The sequence below is a fragment of the Cibotium barometz genome, chromosome 2 (genome assembly GCF_041138505.1).
Source record: "Cibotium barometz isolate CiBa-2024 chromosome 2, ASM4113850v1, whole genome shotgun sequence".
Classification (NCBI taxonomy): Eukaryota; Viridiplantae; Streptophyta; class Polypodiopsida; order Cyatheales; family Cibotiaceae; genus Cibotium; species Cibotium barometz.
In genome coordinates, this window is record NC_141047.1 from 42,243,558 (window position 1) to 42,260,236 (window position 16,679).

A 16,679-nucleotide genomic window follows, 5' to 3' on the forward strand; every position below is an offset into this window, starting at 1 on the left:
TCGAAGTAGTCGTCCTCTTCCGAAGATAAATCCTTCATCGCCTTCTTGCTCGCTTTCCTCATCTTCATCGAAGTAGTCGTCCTCTTCCGAAGATAAATCCTTCATCTCCACACTAGTTCCAGCCATAGAATTAAATGTGTCGACCACAGGCTCGCCCCTTGAAAAAGTTGACGATTAATCCCGGCAATGGAACCTTGAAATTGGCCTTCAGAAACTTGACGGACAATGAGCACACTTAATCACACTTAAAACTCTTTATGAACTGGAATAATAAACTTGGAGAAAGAAGAAAAAGAATAAGTGGAGCTAGAGTGCTCTTGCACAAAAGACCAATTCTTTTATTTTTATTAAAAAAATACTGGGCGTATCGTTTTTTGAAATCCACGCAGGTGATTGTATAGGAGCTGTCCTAAATCAAGAAGGGCATGCCGTTGCATACGAGAGCCGTCGTTTGCATGATGCTGAGCTTCATATGGATATCTATGAGAAAGAGCTTTTGGCTGTAACTCATGCCTTAAAGATATGGAAATATTATCTTCTTAGGGCTGAATTTGTAGTCAAGACAGATCATCAAAGCTTGAGATACTTTCTATCTCAGACAAAGCTTTCGGAGAAGCAGATGAGAATGGCAAACTTTCTTTCCATGTTTCATTTTCAGATTGTGCATACTCCGGGAAAGAACAATGTGGTGGCCGATGCTTTATCCAGGAGGCCTTATGTAGCTACAGTCTCAGTGGCCTCTCATGGCGACTTATCTGCTATGCGAGAATTGTATCATTTGGATGCTGATTTTTGCCATATATGGACTGATTTGATGACTGGTCATTCACATGCCTCTTATGTTATCAACGAGGGTTATCTTATGAAGGATAATTGCCTATGTGTGGTGAAGGATTTGCGTCCAAAGGTTATGGAGGAATGTCACGCTTCACCTTGTGCTGGTCATAGAGGTATCATGCCTATTACATGCATGATTCAGAGATATTTCTTTTGGCCAACCATGCGTAAAGACATTGAGGCTTATGTGCGTGCATGTATTACTTGCCAAAAGGTGAAATTTGACAGGCAAAAACCTCCAAGTTTGCTTCAGCCATTGCCTATTCCCTCGCAACCTTGGGAAAGTATTAATATGGATTTTATTATGGACTTGCCTAGATCCCAGCATGGGAATGATACTATTTGGACCATTGTGGACAGGTTTAGCAAGCAAGCTCATTTCTTGCCTGTCAAGAAAACCATTAAAGCTGATCATATGGTAAAGCTTTTTCTTGCTAATATTTTCAAGCATCATGGTATACCTAAATCCATTGTTGGGGATAGAGATCCCAGGACTACAAGCCTCTTTTGGAGGGCTTTATTTGATAATATGGGTACTAAACTTGAGTTTTCATCAGCATATCATCCCCAAACGGATGGCCAAAGTGAAGTTGCAAATTCAGCTGTGTTGGATTTATTGAAGTGTTATGTGGCAGATCAAAAGACTGCATGGGAGAAGTATCTTCCACTTGTTGAGTTTGCCTACAACAATACAATCCTTGCCTCCACGGGAAAGGCTTCCTTTGAGATTATCTATGGCAGAGTGGTATTGCCACCTATTCTTCGTACAAAGGATGAGATTTTTGCAGCTGATGAATATGTTCGTGATTTGGATGTAGCCTTTGGTCAGGTGCGGACAGCCATTACAAGGTCTCAAGATAAGTATAAAATGGCTGCTGACAAGCATAGAAGGGACATGGAAGTCAAAGAAGGTGATTGGGTTTTGCTGAAATTTGAGAAGGCCAGGCTTCGGAAGAGGCCAGGACGAGAAGGATCATATCCTAAGCTTTCTCCTCGCTATTATGGACCCTTCAAGGTGATTTAGAAGATCAATGAAGTGTCATACAGGCTTACTTTACCTAGTCACTAGAAGATTCACAATGCTTTTCATGTGAGTCTATTTCGGAAATATGTGGGGCTAGATCCTGACGAGCCTGTCAATTACAGAAGATACGCCCGAGATTGATGAGCTTGAGAAGATCCTCCAGCCAGAACAGATTGTTTTTCACAAGGAGCGAAAGCTACCTGCAGGAAAGCTTTCCAGGAGATACCTTGTGAAGTTTAAAAATTATTTGCCTATTGATGCAAAGTGAGTAAATGAGGATTATTTTGTTGATTACCCACACTCGTTGTTGCAGGCATATCTTGAGGCTTTTCAGTTGAGGACAACTCTTTAGAAGCCCGGGGGGATGCCACCAATTGGCCGACCATTTGGTCCATCTCCAATTTTTGTCTCTCGTTCTTGAGGCTAGGTCGGTGTCTCATGTGAAGAGGCCAGTATTTTGCTGGCATGGACGGGAGCCAGACTGGTGTCACCCGTGTGTTAGCAGGATGGTGTCGTATGGACGGGAGCCAGACTGGTGCCACCCGTGTATGACCTGGATTGTGTTCGACCCATGGGATTGTCACGTCATGGAAGAGCTAGTATTCGTGCCGTGTCTTACCTATGGGATTGTCACTCCATAGGGAGGCTCGTGATTGGAACTGTCTTACCTATGGGACTGTCACTCCATAGGAAGACCAGGATTTATGTTTTACGTCGTTCCATTTTTGTGCCGACAGATATTTTGTACTTGTTCCATGAACGGGAAATATGTCCATGATACTATTTGCACATGCACTCATGTTTTGCATGTTTTAAACCGTTTTCGCATGACTTGTATTTTTGTGTTTGCCTGTTTGACGTGTCACTTACTGAGCGGGGACGCCTGCCAGTGAGTTGTGAAGTTTGCTCTGTCTTCTGACGAGTTTTGGTGCATGTGAACAGGTGGTAAGTATATTGCACATGTTGGTTTAATAGTTTAATTTCTAACCTTTTATTTTATAAGGTTATTTGTTCACACTCACTTAAAAGTGGGCACCCACTTAGGGGCCAAGGTGGGGAGCCACACTTGACTTGTGTGTGTGTGGGGGTGGGTGCATGGTCACCTACCCAACCCACCATAGAACTGGCCGCCCACATGCAAACGTGGGGAGCCAGCCCAAATCTATTTGTCTTACTCCACTCTAATTTTTATAAAAAGAAGCCACCACCTCCATCGTAGACACATCAGCGATCGTTTCCACCATCTATACCGTCGATCGTTTTCATCATCAATCCGGCAACCATCTTTACGCTTCTGCTCCCAGCCGGTTGCTGAATTGGCTGCGCTCCTCCTTTGCAGGCGACTGGCTGCCACTCCAGCAGGCTGCGCATGCTGTCAACCATAGCGGGTTTCGCTGCTTTCTCTGCAGGCAGTTGTGCGCTTGTTCTCCAGTCATCTGCGTTTCTGCATACTGGCAGTGGCTGAGCCCTAACTGACCACTGCAGCCAGTCAATGTACACTAGCAGCAGGCGGCCTTTCCCTTTAGGCTGTGTTCCATCCTCCATGTAGACTGTGCAGGCTACATGGCTGTGCTCCTGCAGGCGGCTGTCCACAATAGACTTCTCCTATTCTACAGGCGATGGCTGTACCCTGTTTACAAACCTGCTTCTTCTCCCTCAGGCGACTGTACCTTCCATGCGTGGCTGCTGCTCCTCAGTTGGTAGCTGTATTCCTACAGCCAGGCGATACCTCTCCTAAGGCGGCTACTCCATCTCCTTTTTGCAAGAGGTTGCACTTCCTTTCCATAGGCGGCGTCTTCCTTCTTCAAGTGGCTACATCTTGGTGTCTCTCTCAAGTAACTGCATACTGACACCATGAATTTTGGTCTTCCATCTACCATCCACAAGTAAGTGAATTTTTAGATTTTAAGTAAAGTACTTGGTGATAAATCTGATAAGGGATTCTCTCCACGGAAACACCCGTTCGGTGCCGGGTAGTCCAAGCTCTCGGAGAACCACGGTCCAAAGGTGCTGAGATCGGGAGAGCCTGGCGTTAGTACGAGAGCGCCTGTTTGTGCGTGGTCTTGGAACACCAGTGGGGCACTCTCCGCGGAGTCCAGCGAAAGCACAGGACCGTAGAGATTGAACCACGCAAGTGGTCGTTCTACTTCGAACGTCGACTTCGAGCCTTTTGTTTGGTACTGTATTCATTTGTACATGGACATTATCTGGTTCTTGGAACCCATGGAGCATTATATTTGTTAAATACTCCCAATAAATATATCATATATTGAGGGGGGGGTCGGCCCGTTCCGGCCCCAATGCTGGTGTCCATCTATCTCATTTCATTTCATTTCAATTTCAAGTTGTTATTAAGTTGTCCATTTCAAATTGTGGTATCAAGTTGTGCTATTACGTGTGTGGGTGTCCAACGGAGTCTATTCCCACTTGACGGGATCGGTTTCATAATAGATTAGTTTTCATTTTAGCATTACCATTTTCTTTCGTGCTATTTTTGTATAGACGCTAGATATTCCTTATTTTACTATATATATATATATATATATATATATATATACACACACACACACACACACACACACACACACACACACACTTAAAGTACTCATCTTGATGTGTACTTTACGTACTCGTACCATACCGCCCCGTACCTAAAGTACTCAACCACTATGCTTACACTCATGTAAACTATTGGGTGTCCATTTTGCTATTAAATAGCTCTTAGAGCGATATTACGTGTGTTGGTAATGACTGTGAACGGATCATCCCAAGAGGTGAGTGCTAGACAAGGTGCCTCTACTAAAGCTTTCTTGAGGGTCTGAAAAGCTTGCGATCTTGCGTTGGTTCTTGACTCCCTTAGTTTGTGAGAGCTACCAAGAGGTTAAAAAAATGGCCTATGTGGATCATATATGCTTGACAGATACCCACAAAAGAACAGAGTCGTAAGTTTTGACAGAGTGAGAGCATATCTTGATACAGAGTACTATACCCACTATCGGGCACTGATGACGTTAGTGGGGATGTCGTAGTATCTAGTCCATACTATGCATAATGGAGTTGATAGTTATAGTCTTGTGGGTTGACTACCATGAGTATATAACATGCATGTTCCTAAAAGGTGAATTTGGGCATGTTCCTGGATTCATCTAGGTATATAATTCAGCCGTATTAGCGGACATGCAGATTTCACATTGTGAATTTTTCGTCCGAGTTGCGGCCAGTTGATATTGTGCTTATTCTTTCTATCTTTAGCGGTGCATTTACCCTATCAACTACGTACTAATTCTTTCTATTTGCTACTTCCCCTAGTGCTAGACTTCATTACGGCTGAGTTTGCCCTACATCTTCGGAGGTTTGACGGAAACTGAGTATGAAGGCTTTTGTGTGAATATATGCTCTTATGTGTGTGTGTGTGTGTGTGTGTGTGGAGTGTGTGTGTGAGAGCATATCTTGATATAGAGTTCTACACCCACTATTGGGCACTGGTGACGTTAGTGGGGATGTCGTACTATCTAGTCCATACTATGCATAATGGAGTTGATAGTTATATAGTCTTGTGGGTTGACTACCATGAGTATATAACATGCACGTTCCTAAAAGGTGAATTTGGGCATGTTCCTGGATTCATCTAGGTATATATATAGAAAGAATTTAGACTTCCTCTTGTTGATATAGAGCTTGTTGTTTTCATGTCATCAACTTTTTTTTCCTTGGCCTTCTTGCCTAGAGTAAGCTTGGGTGTAGGTCACTGATGAGTATGCCCACAATTAGAGTGGCGTGAGCTGTTGGGGTAGTGGCCACTTGTTCTTGCCTGGAGTAAGCTTTGGTGTAGGTCACTGATGAGTATGCCCACAATTAGAGTGGCCTGAGCTGCTGGGGTAGTGGCCACTTGTTCTAGCTGGAGGAGTGGCCTGTGAAACCGATCCCGTCAAGTGGGAAAGACTCCGTTGGACACCCACACGCTTAATAGCACAACTTTAAAACCACAAATTTGAAATGGACAACTTAAAACAACTTGAAATTTAAATGAAATGAAATGGAAAGATGGACACCAGCACTGGGGCCGGAACGGGCCGACCCCCCCCCTCAATATATGATATATTTATTGGGAGTATTTAATGAATACAATGCTCCATGGGTTCCAAGAACCAGATAATGTCCATGTACATATGAAAACAGTACCAAACAAGTAGGCTCGAATTTCGATGTAGAAGCTCGAAGCAGAACGACCACTAGTGTGGTCCAATCTCTGTGCTTTCACTGGACTCCGCGGAGAGCGCCTCACTGGTGTTCCGAGACCACGCACAAACAGGCGCTCTCGTACTAACGCCTGGCTCTCCCGATCTCAGCACCTTTGGACCGAGGTTCGCCAATATAGCTTGGACAACCCGGCACCGAACGGGCCGAGCGGGATGAATCCTTTATGAGATTTAAACATAAAATACTTTATTCAAATCTGAAAATCACTTACTTGTAGATGGTTGATAGAAAACCCATACTCGTAGTATGATGAAATCACCCAGGTGATGCGAAGTCTCCTTGTAAAACACCAGTGGAGAGGATGTACCAACACTTTCAAGGTAGAAAAACCAAGAGATAGCTGTAGACAGCCGCCTGCTGGAGCACAGCCTGATGGTGATGGATACACAGCCGCCTGGGGAAGCAATTTGGAAGTCGCCTCAGTGTGTAGTCCAATAACGCTTGGCTGCAGTGCACAGCCGTCTGGCTGTAGCCTGAAGAGGAGATGGCCTGGAGGAGTAGCCGGCTGGAGCAGAGCTGAGGCGTAGCCTTCAGGTGGTGGCAGCCGCCTCTATGTAGGCAGAGCAGCCTGCTGGAAAACAGGCGCAGCCACCAGTATGGAGGAAAAGCAGCCGCTGTGCTGTGGAGGCAGCCGCCTATTGGAGGAAACAGTCACCTGCAGGAGGGTAGGAGCATGCGCCTGGTTATTCAGAGAGACAGTCAGCAGCCTGAGATGGAGTCGCCAGCAGTAGAGGTAAAAGCATGCGCCTGGTTGCTGTAGGAGCAGAAGCGTAGGTGACGATTTCTTGGTCTTCATGTGGAAGGAGAATCGGGTGATGAACAAACGCCAGATAGAAGCGATGGCTCCATGCTTGAAGAAGGGAGTCTCTTTTAATAAAATTAAAGTGAAGATACAACTAGAGATTTCCCACGCATGCATAAAGGGGGACTAGTGGGGGTAGGTGACCATGCCCACCCCCACACTCACTTAAAAGTGGGGCTCCCCACCTTGGCCCCAAAGTGGGTGCCCAAAGGGGGTGCCCACTTTTAAATAAGTGTGAACACCTAACCTTATAAAATAAAGGGTTAGAATAAGAAATTAAAAGCTACATGTGCAACATACTTACCACCTGTTCACATGCACTAAAACTCATGAGAATACAGAGCAGACTTCACGACTCACTGGCAGGCGTCCCCGCTCAGTAAGTAACACGTCAAGCAGGCAAACACACAAATACATGTCATGCGAAAACAGTTTCAAACATGCAAAATATGTGTGCATGTGCAAATAGTAACATGGACATATCTCCCGTTCATGGAACAAGTACAAAATATCTGTGGGCACAAAACTGGCACGACATAAAAACATAAAAACCTGGTCTTCCTATGGAGTGACAGTCCCATAGGTAAGACACAGTTCCAGGCACGAGTCTCCCTATGGTGTGACAGTCCCATAGACAAAACACGGCACGAATACTGGCTCTTCCATGGCGTGACAGTCCCATGGATCGAACACAGTCCAGGTTATACACGGGTGGCACTGGTCTGGCTCCCGTCCATACGACACCATCCTGCTAACACACGGGTGGCACCAGTCTGGCTCCCGTCCATGTCAGCAAAAATACTGGCCTCTTCACATGAGACACCGGCGTGGCCTCAAGTGAACGAGACGCAAAAACTGGAGATGGACCAAATGGTCGGCCAATTGGTGACATCCCCCCGGGCTTCTAAAGAGTTGACCTCAACTGAAAAGCCTCAAGATATGCCTGCAACAATTGCGGATAATCTGCAAAATAATCCTCATTTACCCATTTGGCATCAATAGGCAAATAATTCTTAAACTTCACAAGGTATCTTCTGGAAAGCTTTCCTGCAGGTAGCTTTCTCTCCTTGTGAAAAACAATCTGTTCTGGCTGGAGGATCTCCTCAAGCTCTTCAATCTCTGGTGGATCTTCTGTGACAGGCTCATCAGGATCTGGCCCCACATATTTCTGAAATAGACTCACATGAAAAGCATTGTGAATCTTCCAATGACTAGGTAAAGCAAGCCTGTAGGACACTTCATTGATCTTCTGAATCACCTTGAAGGGTCCATAATAGCGAGGAGAAAGCTTAGGATATGATCCTTCTCGTCCTGGCCTCTTCCGAAGCCTAGCCTTCTCAAATTTCAGCAATACCCAATCACCCTCTTTGACTTCCATGTCCCTTCTATGCTTGTCAGCAGCCATTTTATGCTTATCCTGAGATCTTGCAATGGCTGTCCGCACCTGAGCAAAGGCAACATCCAAGTCACGAACATATTCATCAGCTGCAAATATCTCATCCTTTGTTCGAAGGATGGGTGGCAAGACCACTCTGCCATAAATAATCTCAAACGGAGCCTTGCCTGTGGAAGCATGGATCGTATGGTTGTAGGCAAACTCAACAAGTGGAAGATACTTCTCCCATGCACTCTTTTGATCTGCCACATAACACTTCAACAAATCCAACACGGCTGAATTTGCAGCTTCACTTTGGCCATCCGTTTGGGGATGATAAGCTGATGAAAACTCAAGCTTAGTACCCATATTATCAAACAAAGCCCTCCAAAATAGGCTTGTAGTCCTGGGATCTCTATCCCCAACAATGGATTTAGGCATACCATGATGCTTGAAAATATTAACAAGAAAAAGCTTTACCATATGATCAGCTTTAATGGTTTTCTTGACGGGCAAGAAATGAGCTTGCTTGCTAAACCTGTCCACAATAGTCCAAATAGCATCATTCCCATGCTGGGATCTAGGCAAATCCATAATAAAATCCATCGTGATACTTTCCCAAGGTTGCGAGGGAATAGGCAATGGCTGAAGCAAACCTGGAGGTTTTTGCCTGTCAAATTTCACCTTTTGGCAAGTAATACATGCACGCACATAAGCCTCAATGTCTTTACGCATGCTTGGCCAAAAGAAATACCTCTGAATCATGCGAGTAGTAGGCATAATACCTCTATGACCAGCATAAGGTGGAGCGTGACATTCGTCCATAACCTTTGGACGCAAATCCTTCACCACACATAGGCAATTATCCTTCATGAGATAACCCTCATTGATAACATAAGAGGCATGTGAATGACCAGCCATCAAATCAGTCCATATATGGCAAAAATCAGCATCCAAATGATACAAATCTCTCATAGCAGATAGATCTCCATGAGAGGCCACTGAGACTGCAGCAACATAAGGCCTCCTAGATAGTGCATCGGCCACGACATTTTTCTTTCCTGGAGTATGCACAATCTGAAAATGAAACATGGAAAGAAAATTTGCCATTCTCATCTGCTTCTCTGAAAGCTTAGTTTGAGATAGAAAGTATCTCAAGCTTTGATGATCTGTCTTGACTACAAATTCAGCCCCAAGAAGGTAGTGTTTCCAAATCTTTAAGGCGTGAATTACAGCCAAGAGCTCTTTCTCATAGATATCCATATGAAGCTCAGCATCATGCAAACGACAGCTCTCGTATGCAATTGCATGCCCTTCTTGATTTAGGACAGCTCCTATGCAATCACCACAAGCATCACATTCAACCACGAATGACTTGTGCAAGTCAGGAACAATCAATAGTGGACCACATATGATCGCATGCTTGAGCTGCAAGAAAGCATCCTGTTCCTTTGAAGTCCATTTGAAAGCAGTTTTCTTCTTCGTGAGATCATGTAGAGGAGTGGCAATCATAGCAAAATGCCTTATGAAACGCCTGTAGTACGAACATAATCCCAGAAAACTACGTACTTGATGTACGTTTTGCAATTCGGGCCAATTCCGAATAGTCTCTATCTTTGCAGGATCCATTGTAACTCCATCTTTGGAAACAATATGACCCAGATAATGAATCTCTGAAAGGAAAAACTCACTTTTCTTGGCATTGACGAAAAGTTTATGCTTCCGCAACTCTTGGAACACTGTGACCAAATGAGTTCTGTGTTCCTGCTCATTCTTGGAGAAAACCAAGATATCATCAAAGAAGACTCCTGTAAACTTGCGATGGGGTCGGAATATCCTATCCATCATACGATTAAAAGTAGCAGGAGCATTGGTGAGACCAAAAGGCATTACCAAGAATGCATATAATCCGAAGGCTGTCCTGAATGCAGTCTTATGGACATCTTGTGGCACCACGCGTATCTGGTGATAACCACTCTTCAAATCAAGTCTGCTAAAGCAAGCTGAGCCATCAAGCTTATCCAAGATATCATCAATACGTGGAATAGGAAATCTGTTCTTGATGGTAAGCTTGTTCAAAGCTCTATAGTCCACACACATACGGAATGATCCATCCTTCTTTTGAACAAGAAGCACAGGAGAGCAGTAAGGTGAGGAACTGGGCTGAACCAAACCTTTCTCTAAAAGCTCGTTTACCTGCTTCATAATTTCTTCTTGTTGTGTAGCACTCACTCGGTATGCGGGTTTGTTAGGTGGAGAACTACCTGGCACAAGATCTATACGGTGATCTTCGGGCCTTTGGGGAGGTAATTCACCTGGCAATGAGTCAGCAAAACAATCGTTGAATGCATTAAGAAAATTCAGCCTATCATTAGACATAGCATCCACATTTTGATGATTTGGCACAAGACTATCACACACAAAAACCAAGTACGCTGAAAGACTCTTTTTCATTGCTTTATTAATTTGGATGTGTGATACAACTGGGATGGAATCCCCTTCTTTGCCAGCATCAATAAAATGCATGCGGCCTTTATGCATAAAAGAAATCATATTGGACTTGTAGTCTTTGTGGGGCTCAAGCCTATGGTGCCACGGCTTGTCCAACAATACATCACATCCATTCAGTGGAGCAACTAGGAAATGCTCATTATCAAGGTAGCCCTGAATATGGATACGCAACTTCCCTATCAAAGGGGTAACCTGCACCTCTTTACCAATAAATGCAGCTTCGGCTTCAATCTGAGGTCCCATGTTTTCAACCTCAATACCCAATGCAGCTGCCATTTGCATAGAGATGAAATTGTCAGTTGCACAGTCATCAAACATGAAGAGTGCGGGCTGATCCTTGATTTGCCCCCAAGCCTTGCAAACCATATGCTCTTTTGCATCATGACGTGTATTTCCTTGCACATCAGGAACTGCATGTACATTAGCTTTGGTGTGCTTATCCTCGTGCTTTGATTTGCGATCTGGGCATTGCCGAAACATGTGGTCTTTGCTACCACAAGAAAAGCATTTTCCATCCTTGGCATATTGCTCTCTTTGCTCCGGGGTTAATCCAAATTTGTTCTTCCTTGGGCCCTGTTCTTTAGATGTGTTATTTTCAGCTTTACCACCCTTGTAGGGCTCCCGGAAGTTCTTTTTAGGTGGCTGTCCACCCTTTTGCTGATTTGGGACAACCTTGTCCTTCCCCTTGGAACCTCCTTGATCCTGCTTGATTTTGAGCACCAATTGCTCCGTAGCAAGGGCAGAAGCTGTGAGTTGTTGCAACGTATGTTTCGGGTGCAATTCAATACCCGATCTATATGCTGGTTGCAGTCCAGAACGAAACTTCCTCTTTCTTTCATCCTCTGTGATTTGCATGAAGGGAGTCACTTCCAGCAACACTTTCCAAAATTTGTTAACATACTGTTGCACACTCTCATTGTCTTTTTGTTCCAGCCTGTCCCACTTTTGAGTGAGAGTTTGCTCTGCATTGGGTGGCAAGAACTGAGCATAAAATCTATCTTTGAATTCCTTCCAAGTAGAGATGGGATCCTTGGTGATCTTTTCAGTGATCCACCAATGGGCAGCAGTCCCTTTCAAAAACATGCTAGCATGGCGCACCTTTGATTTTTCTGTGAAATCCTCATCGCTAAAAGCAATGTCGAACTGTGCCACAAACGCTAACACCTTAGAAGCATCATGTTCACCATGAAAGACATCAAATTTGACAGATTTATCACCTGCTTTGAATTCCTTGAGCTTCTTGGAATGAGGCTCATGGTCCTCTCTTTTTCTTTTCTCCTTATCCAACGGGGTAGCCCTGTCTGCATGGGCTCCATGGGCCATCATAGAAGCTTCATGGGGCACGGTGGCATGTGCTCCACGAACTCGAAACTCAGATGCATGTGACTTACCTGCATATGGCATGGTCTCTCCATGAGACAACTCAGAAGGCAAAATTTTTCTGGAAGTAGACCTGTCACCATGAGATACATATCTTGCATTCATGTGACTTTCATGCCCTCCATGAGCACTGGCATACATATATCTGTCAGGCTTAGTGCCTTGGGGAGAAGATGCATGTCGAGAGGTGACAGTCACCTCTTCCTTTTGCATAAAAGATTTCAGCCTTTGGGATGCGGGATCTCTATGCTTCAAACGAGGTGGATTTCTGAATTTCAGCTCTCCGTCATCCCCCTCTTTGATATCACCTTTGCGAAGGAGATAGGCAAGTGCCAACTCCCTTGGTTTCTTGCCCACTTCACGAGCCATTGATTCAAAGGTTACATCAACCATAGCATCAGCCTTCTTGGCTTCAATAGCACTTTGTAGATGGGGATCTTCATGTAAAAACTTTAATTCTTGCTCTTGAGCCTGCAAAAGTTTTCTCATATGTTCCATTTCAGCCCTCATAGCATCAGGCTCTTGTTCAAGCATAACTGTCTTCCCTGGAGACAGTTGACCCTTGGATTCACTATCCATAACCCTTTCAAGGGGCTTGTGCCTACCACGCAGGGCATCAGACCCACGAGAAGCACTAGATGGACCCCTCGAATTTGGTACTTCCAAAGGGTTGCCTTGGCTGTCCATTGTGTTCAAAGTTTGCTAAAAGCGGGATGTCCAGTACACAGGTTCGTTTCCCCACTAGGAAGAGGGAAACAACCGTGCTCTGATACCAATGAAACCAATCCCGTCAAGTGGGAGAGACTCCGTTGGACACCCACACGCTTAATAGCACAACTTTAAAACCACAAATTTGAAATGGACAACTTAAAACAACTTGAAATTTAAATGAAATGAAATGGAAAGATGGACACCAGCACTGGGGCCGGAACGGGCCGACCCCCCCTCAATATATGATATATTTATTGGGAGTATTTAATGAATACAATGCTCCATGGGTTCCAAGAACCAGATAATGTCCATGTACATATGAAAACAGTACCAAACAAGTAGGCTCGAATTTCGATGTAGAAGCTCGAAGCAGAACGACCACTAGTGTGGTCCAATCTCTACGGTCCTGTGCTTTCACTGGACTCCGCGGAGAGCGCCTCACTGGTGTTCGAGACCACGCACAAACAGGCGCTCTCGTACTAACGCCTGGCTCTCCCGATCTCAGCACCTTTGGACCGAGGTTCGCCAATATAGCTTGGACAACCCGGCACCGAACGGGTGTTGGCCGAGCGGGATGAATCCTTTATGAGATTTAAACATAAAATACTTTATTCAAATCTGAAAATCACTTACTTGTAGATGGTTGATAGAAAACCCATACTCGTAGTATGATGAAATCACCCAGGTGATGCGAAGTCTCCTTGTAAAACACCAGTGGAGAGGATGTACCACCACTTTCAAGGTAGAAAAACCAAGAGATAGCTGTAGACAGCCGCCTGCTGGAGCACAGCCTGATGGTGATGGATACACAGCCGCCTGGGGAAGCAATTTGGAAGTCGCCTCAGTGTGTAGTCCAATAACGCTTGGCTGCAGTGCACAGCCGTCTGGCTGTAGCCTAAAGAGGAGATGGCCTGGAGGAGCAGCCGGCTGGAGCAGAGCTGAGGCGTAGCCTTCAGGTGGTGGCAGCCGCCTCTATGTAGGCAGAGCAGCCTGCTGGAAAACAGGCGCAGCCACCAGTATGGAGGAAAAGCAGCCGCTGTGCTGGGGAGGCAGCCGCCTATTGGAGGAAACAGTCACCTGCAGGAGGGGTAGGAGCATGCACCTGGTTATTCAGAGAGACAGCCAGCAGCCTGAGATGCAATCGCCAGCAGGAGAGGTAAAAGCATGCGCCTGGTTGCTGTAGGAGCAGAAGCGTAGGTGACGATTTCTTGGTCTTCACGTGGAAGGAGAATCGGGTGATGAACAAACGCCAGATAGAAGCGATGGCTCCATGCTTGAAGAAGGGAGTCTCTTTTAATAAAATTAAAGTGAAGATACAACTAGAGATTTCCCACGCATGCATGAAGGGGGACTAGTGGGGGTAGGTGACCATGCCCACCCCCACACTCACTTAAAAGTGGGGCTCCCCACCTTGGCCCCAAAGGGGGTGCCCACTTTTAAATAAGTGTGAACACCTAACCTTATAAAATAAAGGGTTAGAATAAGAAATTAAAAGCTACATGTGCAACATACTTACCACCTGTTCACATGCACTAAAACTCGTCAGAATACACAGCAGACTTCACGACTCACTGGCAGGCGTCCCCGCTCAGTAAGTAACACGTCAAGCAGGCAAACACACAAATACATGTCATACAAAAACAGTTTCAAACATGCAAAATATGTGCGCATGTGCAAATAGTAACATGGACATATCTCCCGTTCATGGAACAAGTACAAAATATCTGTCGGCACAAAACTGGCACGACATAAAAACATAAAAACCTGGTCTTCCTATGGAGTGACAGTCCCATAGGTAAGACACAGTTCCAGGCACGAGTCTCCCTATGGTGTGACAGTCCCATAGGCAAAACACGGCACGAATACTGGCTCTTCCATGGCGTGATAGTCCCATGGATCGAACACAGTCCAGGTCATACACGGGTGGCACTGGTCTGGCTCCCGTCCATACGACACCATCCTGCTAACACACGGGTGGCACCAGTCTGGCTCCCGTCCATGTCAGCAAAAATACTGGCCTCTTCACATGAGACACCGGCCTGGCCTCAAGTGAACGAGACGCAAAAACTGGAGATGGACCAAATGGTCGGCCAATTGGTGACAGCCTGGGCCTTCTTAGGACACTGGTGCTTGGAGTGTCCCACTGAATGAATGGCTCAAGAAACATCTGTTATCTTTGTGGTACTGTGTCACTTCCAGCACAGACAACTTCCCACTAGTTATGCCCTGGATGCCTTGACTGGCCTTCTGTTCGGGGGTCAACTGAGGTTGAGCCTTCTTGGACAAGCTTGGCCTTCTGTCCGGGGCCAACTGAGGTTGATCCCTCTTGGACTTGGCACCACTGGAGCTGGATGACTGGGCTGAGGTGGGAAGACCCTTGACCCTGGTTCTTGTTACCCTCCCTGTGGATTTTGCTGCCCTAGGTGGGTTGGTCTTGGGGTTTGAACCTTGGGCTTGCTTGGGTTTGCCACAGTGTACTTCATCTCCATGTTCTGAGCTAGCTACACGGCAGCTGCCAGTGTTTAGGGACAGACTCCGGACATCCCACTTAGGAATGGCTGGCAACCACATGGATGGCTAAATGGGCCTATGTAGCAGGGTGATGGTGGAAAAGGGGCATGGTGCACACATGCAGGTGTGGAAATGGCTAATGCTGCATCGTGAGGGCAGCAGAGCAACAGCAGCAGTGGTAACCTGGGGCGTAGGATTGAGCTGGTAGTCATATTAGTGGCAGCAACAATGCTGGGCGAAGTGCATGTTTCTGGGCGATGTGACCAACAAGGGCTACTCGAAACAAGCAGTTTGGGCGGTGACACTGCAATAAGATGGATGTGAATGGCGATTTTTTTGCTGCAGATTGTGGGACAGTAAGGGCATGGTGTTGAAGAGACAAAGGGCCAAGGAAAGAGGGGGTTGGGAGGGGTGAGGGGTTTGAACGGGGGAAAGTGTGGGATGTGGGGATTGTGAAGTGTGGTGGAGGGAAGAAGCTGGGCGGTGGCATGGGGTGGGGTGGTGGAAGCAGGGTAGACGAGTGGGGGTGGAAGGGAGGGAAGATGTGTGATGAGGGGAGAAGGGGGGAGGAGTGAGGCAAGGTAGAATGACCCTCCAACCCACGTGATAAAAAAAATGTACAACTGTGGATGAACTTAAATGGCCAAACTAAGAAAATGAGAAAAAGTGGAAGGAACATTGGACATAACTAAATGAGAAAATAGGAGGTTTTTTATTCATTTCAAAAAGCATTAGTATTAGGGCTCCTTCACACCCCCCTGCTTATGGGACAAATCAACTGAGATTTTATTTCATATTTGTGAGTAAACTTTCATGCTCAGTGTTGAAGATGTTTTTGCAAATAATGTCCCCCATCTAATCAATGCTAAGTTTTCTGCATCATCTTATCCAAAACAAGAGTCTTGTTTATGCAGGCGACAGAGTTTGAGCTCTCAGCGGAAGAAAGGAGCTATGCTTCGCCTAGTGCAGGAGGCAAGGTCTAAACAACAAGCGGCCATAGTGCAGGAGGCAAGGTCTAAACAACAAGCAGCCATACATGTAACCGACAAAAAGAATAGAAAGAAAGCTTGAGGTTTGGCACAAAGTTGTGGACTTTTTTTTGTCAACTATAATTCAGGCAAGAACTCTCCCTACCATTCTCATAGAAAGGACACGTGTGCTTTGTAATCTTTAACTTCATTATCTAGACTCCAAAATGAGAGCTAGTCAGACTCATCTGTAAGCTGCACTCTTGAGTAGTAATGGTTGACCTTTCTGAACCTTTTGAG

General features: G+C 45.5%; 1 protein-coding gene across 1 annotated transcript in view; it reads left to right on the forward strand.

Annotated features, from left to right (window-relative positions):
- LOC147641092 (folate receptor family protein) overlaps positions 1–16,678 on the forward strand; it is a 43,037-nt gene extending 26,359 nt beyond the window's left edge. The window contains exon 5 of the mRNA XM_086817981.1: positions 16,326–16,678. Coding sequence (XP_086674107.1) covers positions 16,326–16,482 — 157 coding nt within the window. The 3' untranslated portion in view covers positions 16,483–16,678. The remainder of the gene's footprint in view (positions 1–16,325) is intronic.
- The last annotated feature ends 1 nt before the right edge of the window (position 16,679 follows it).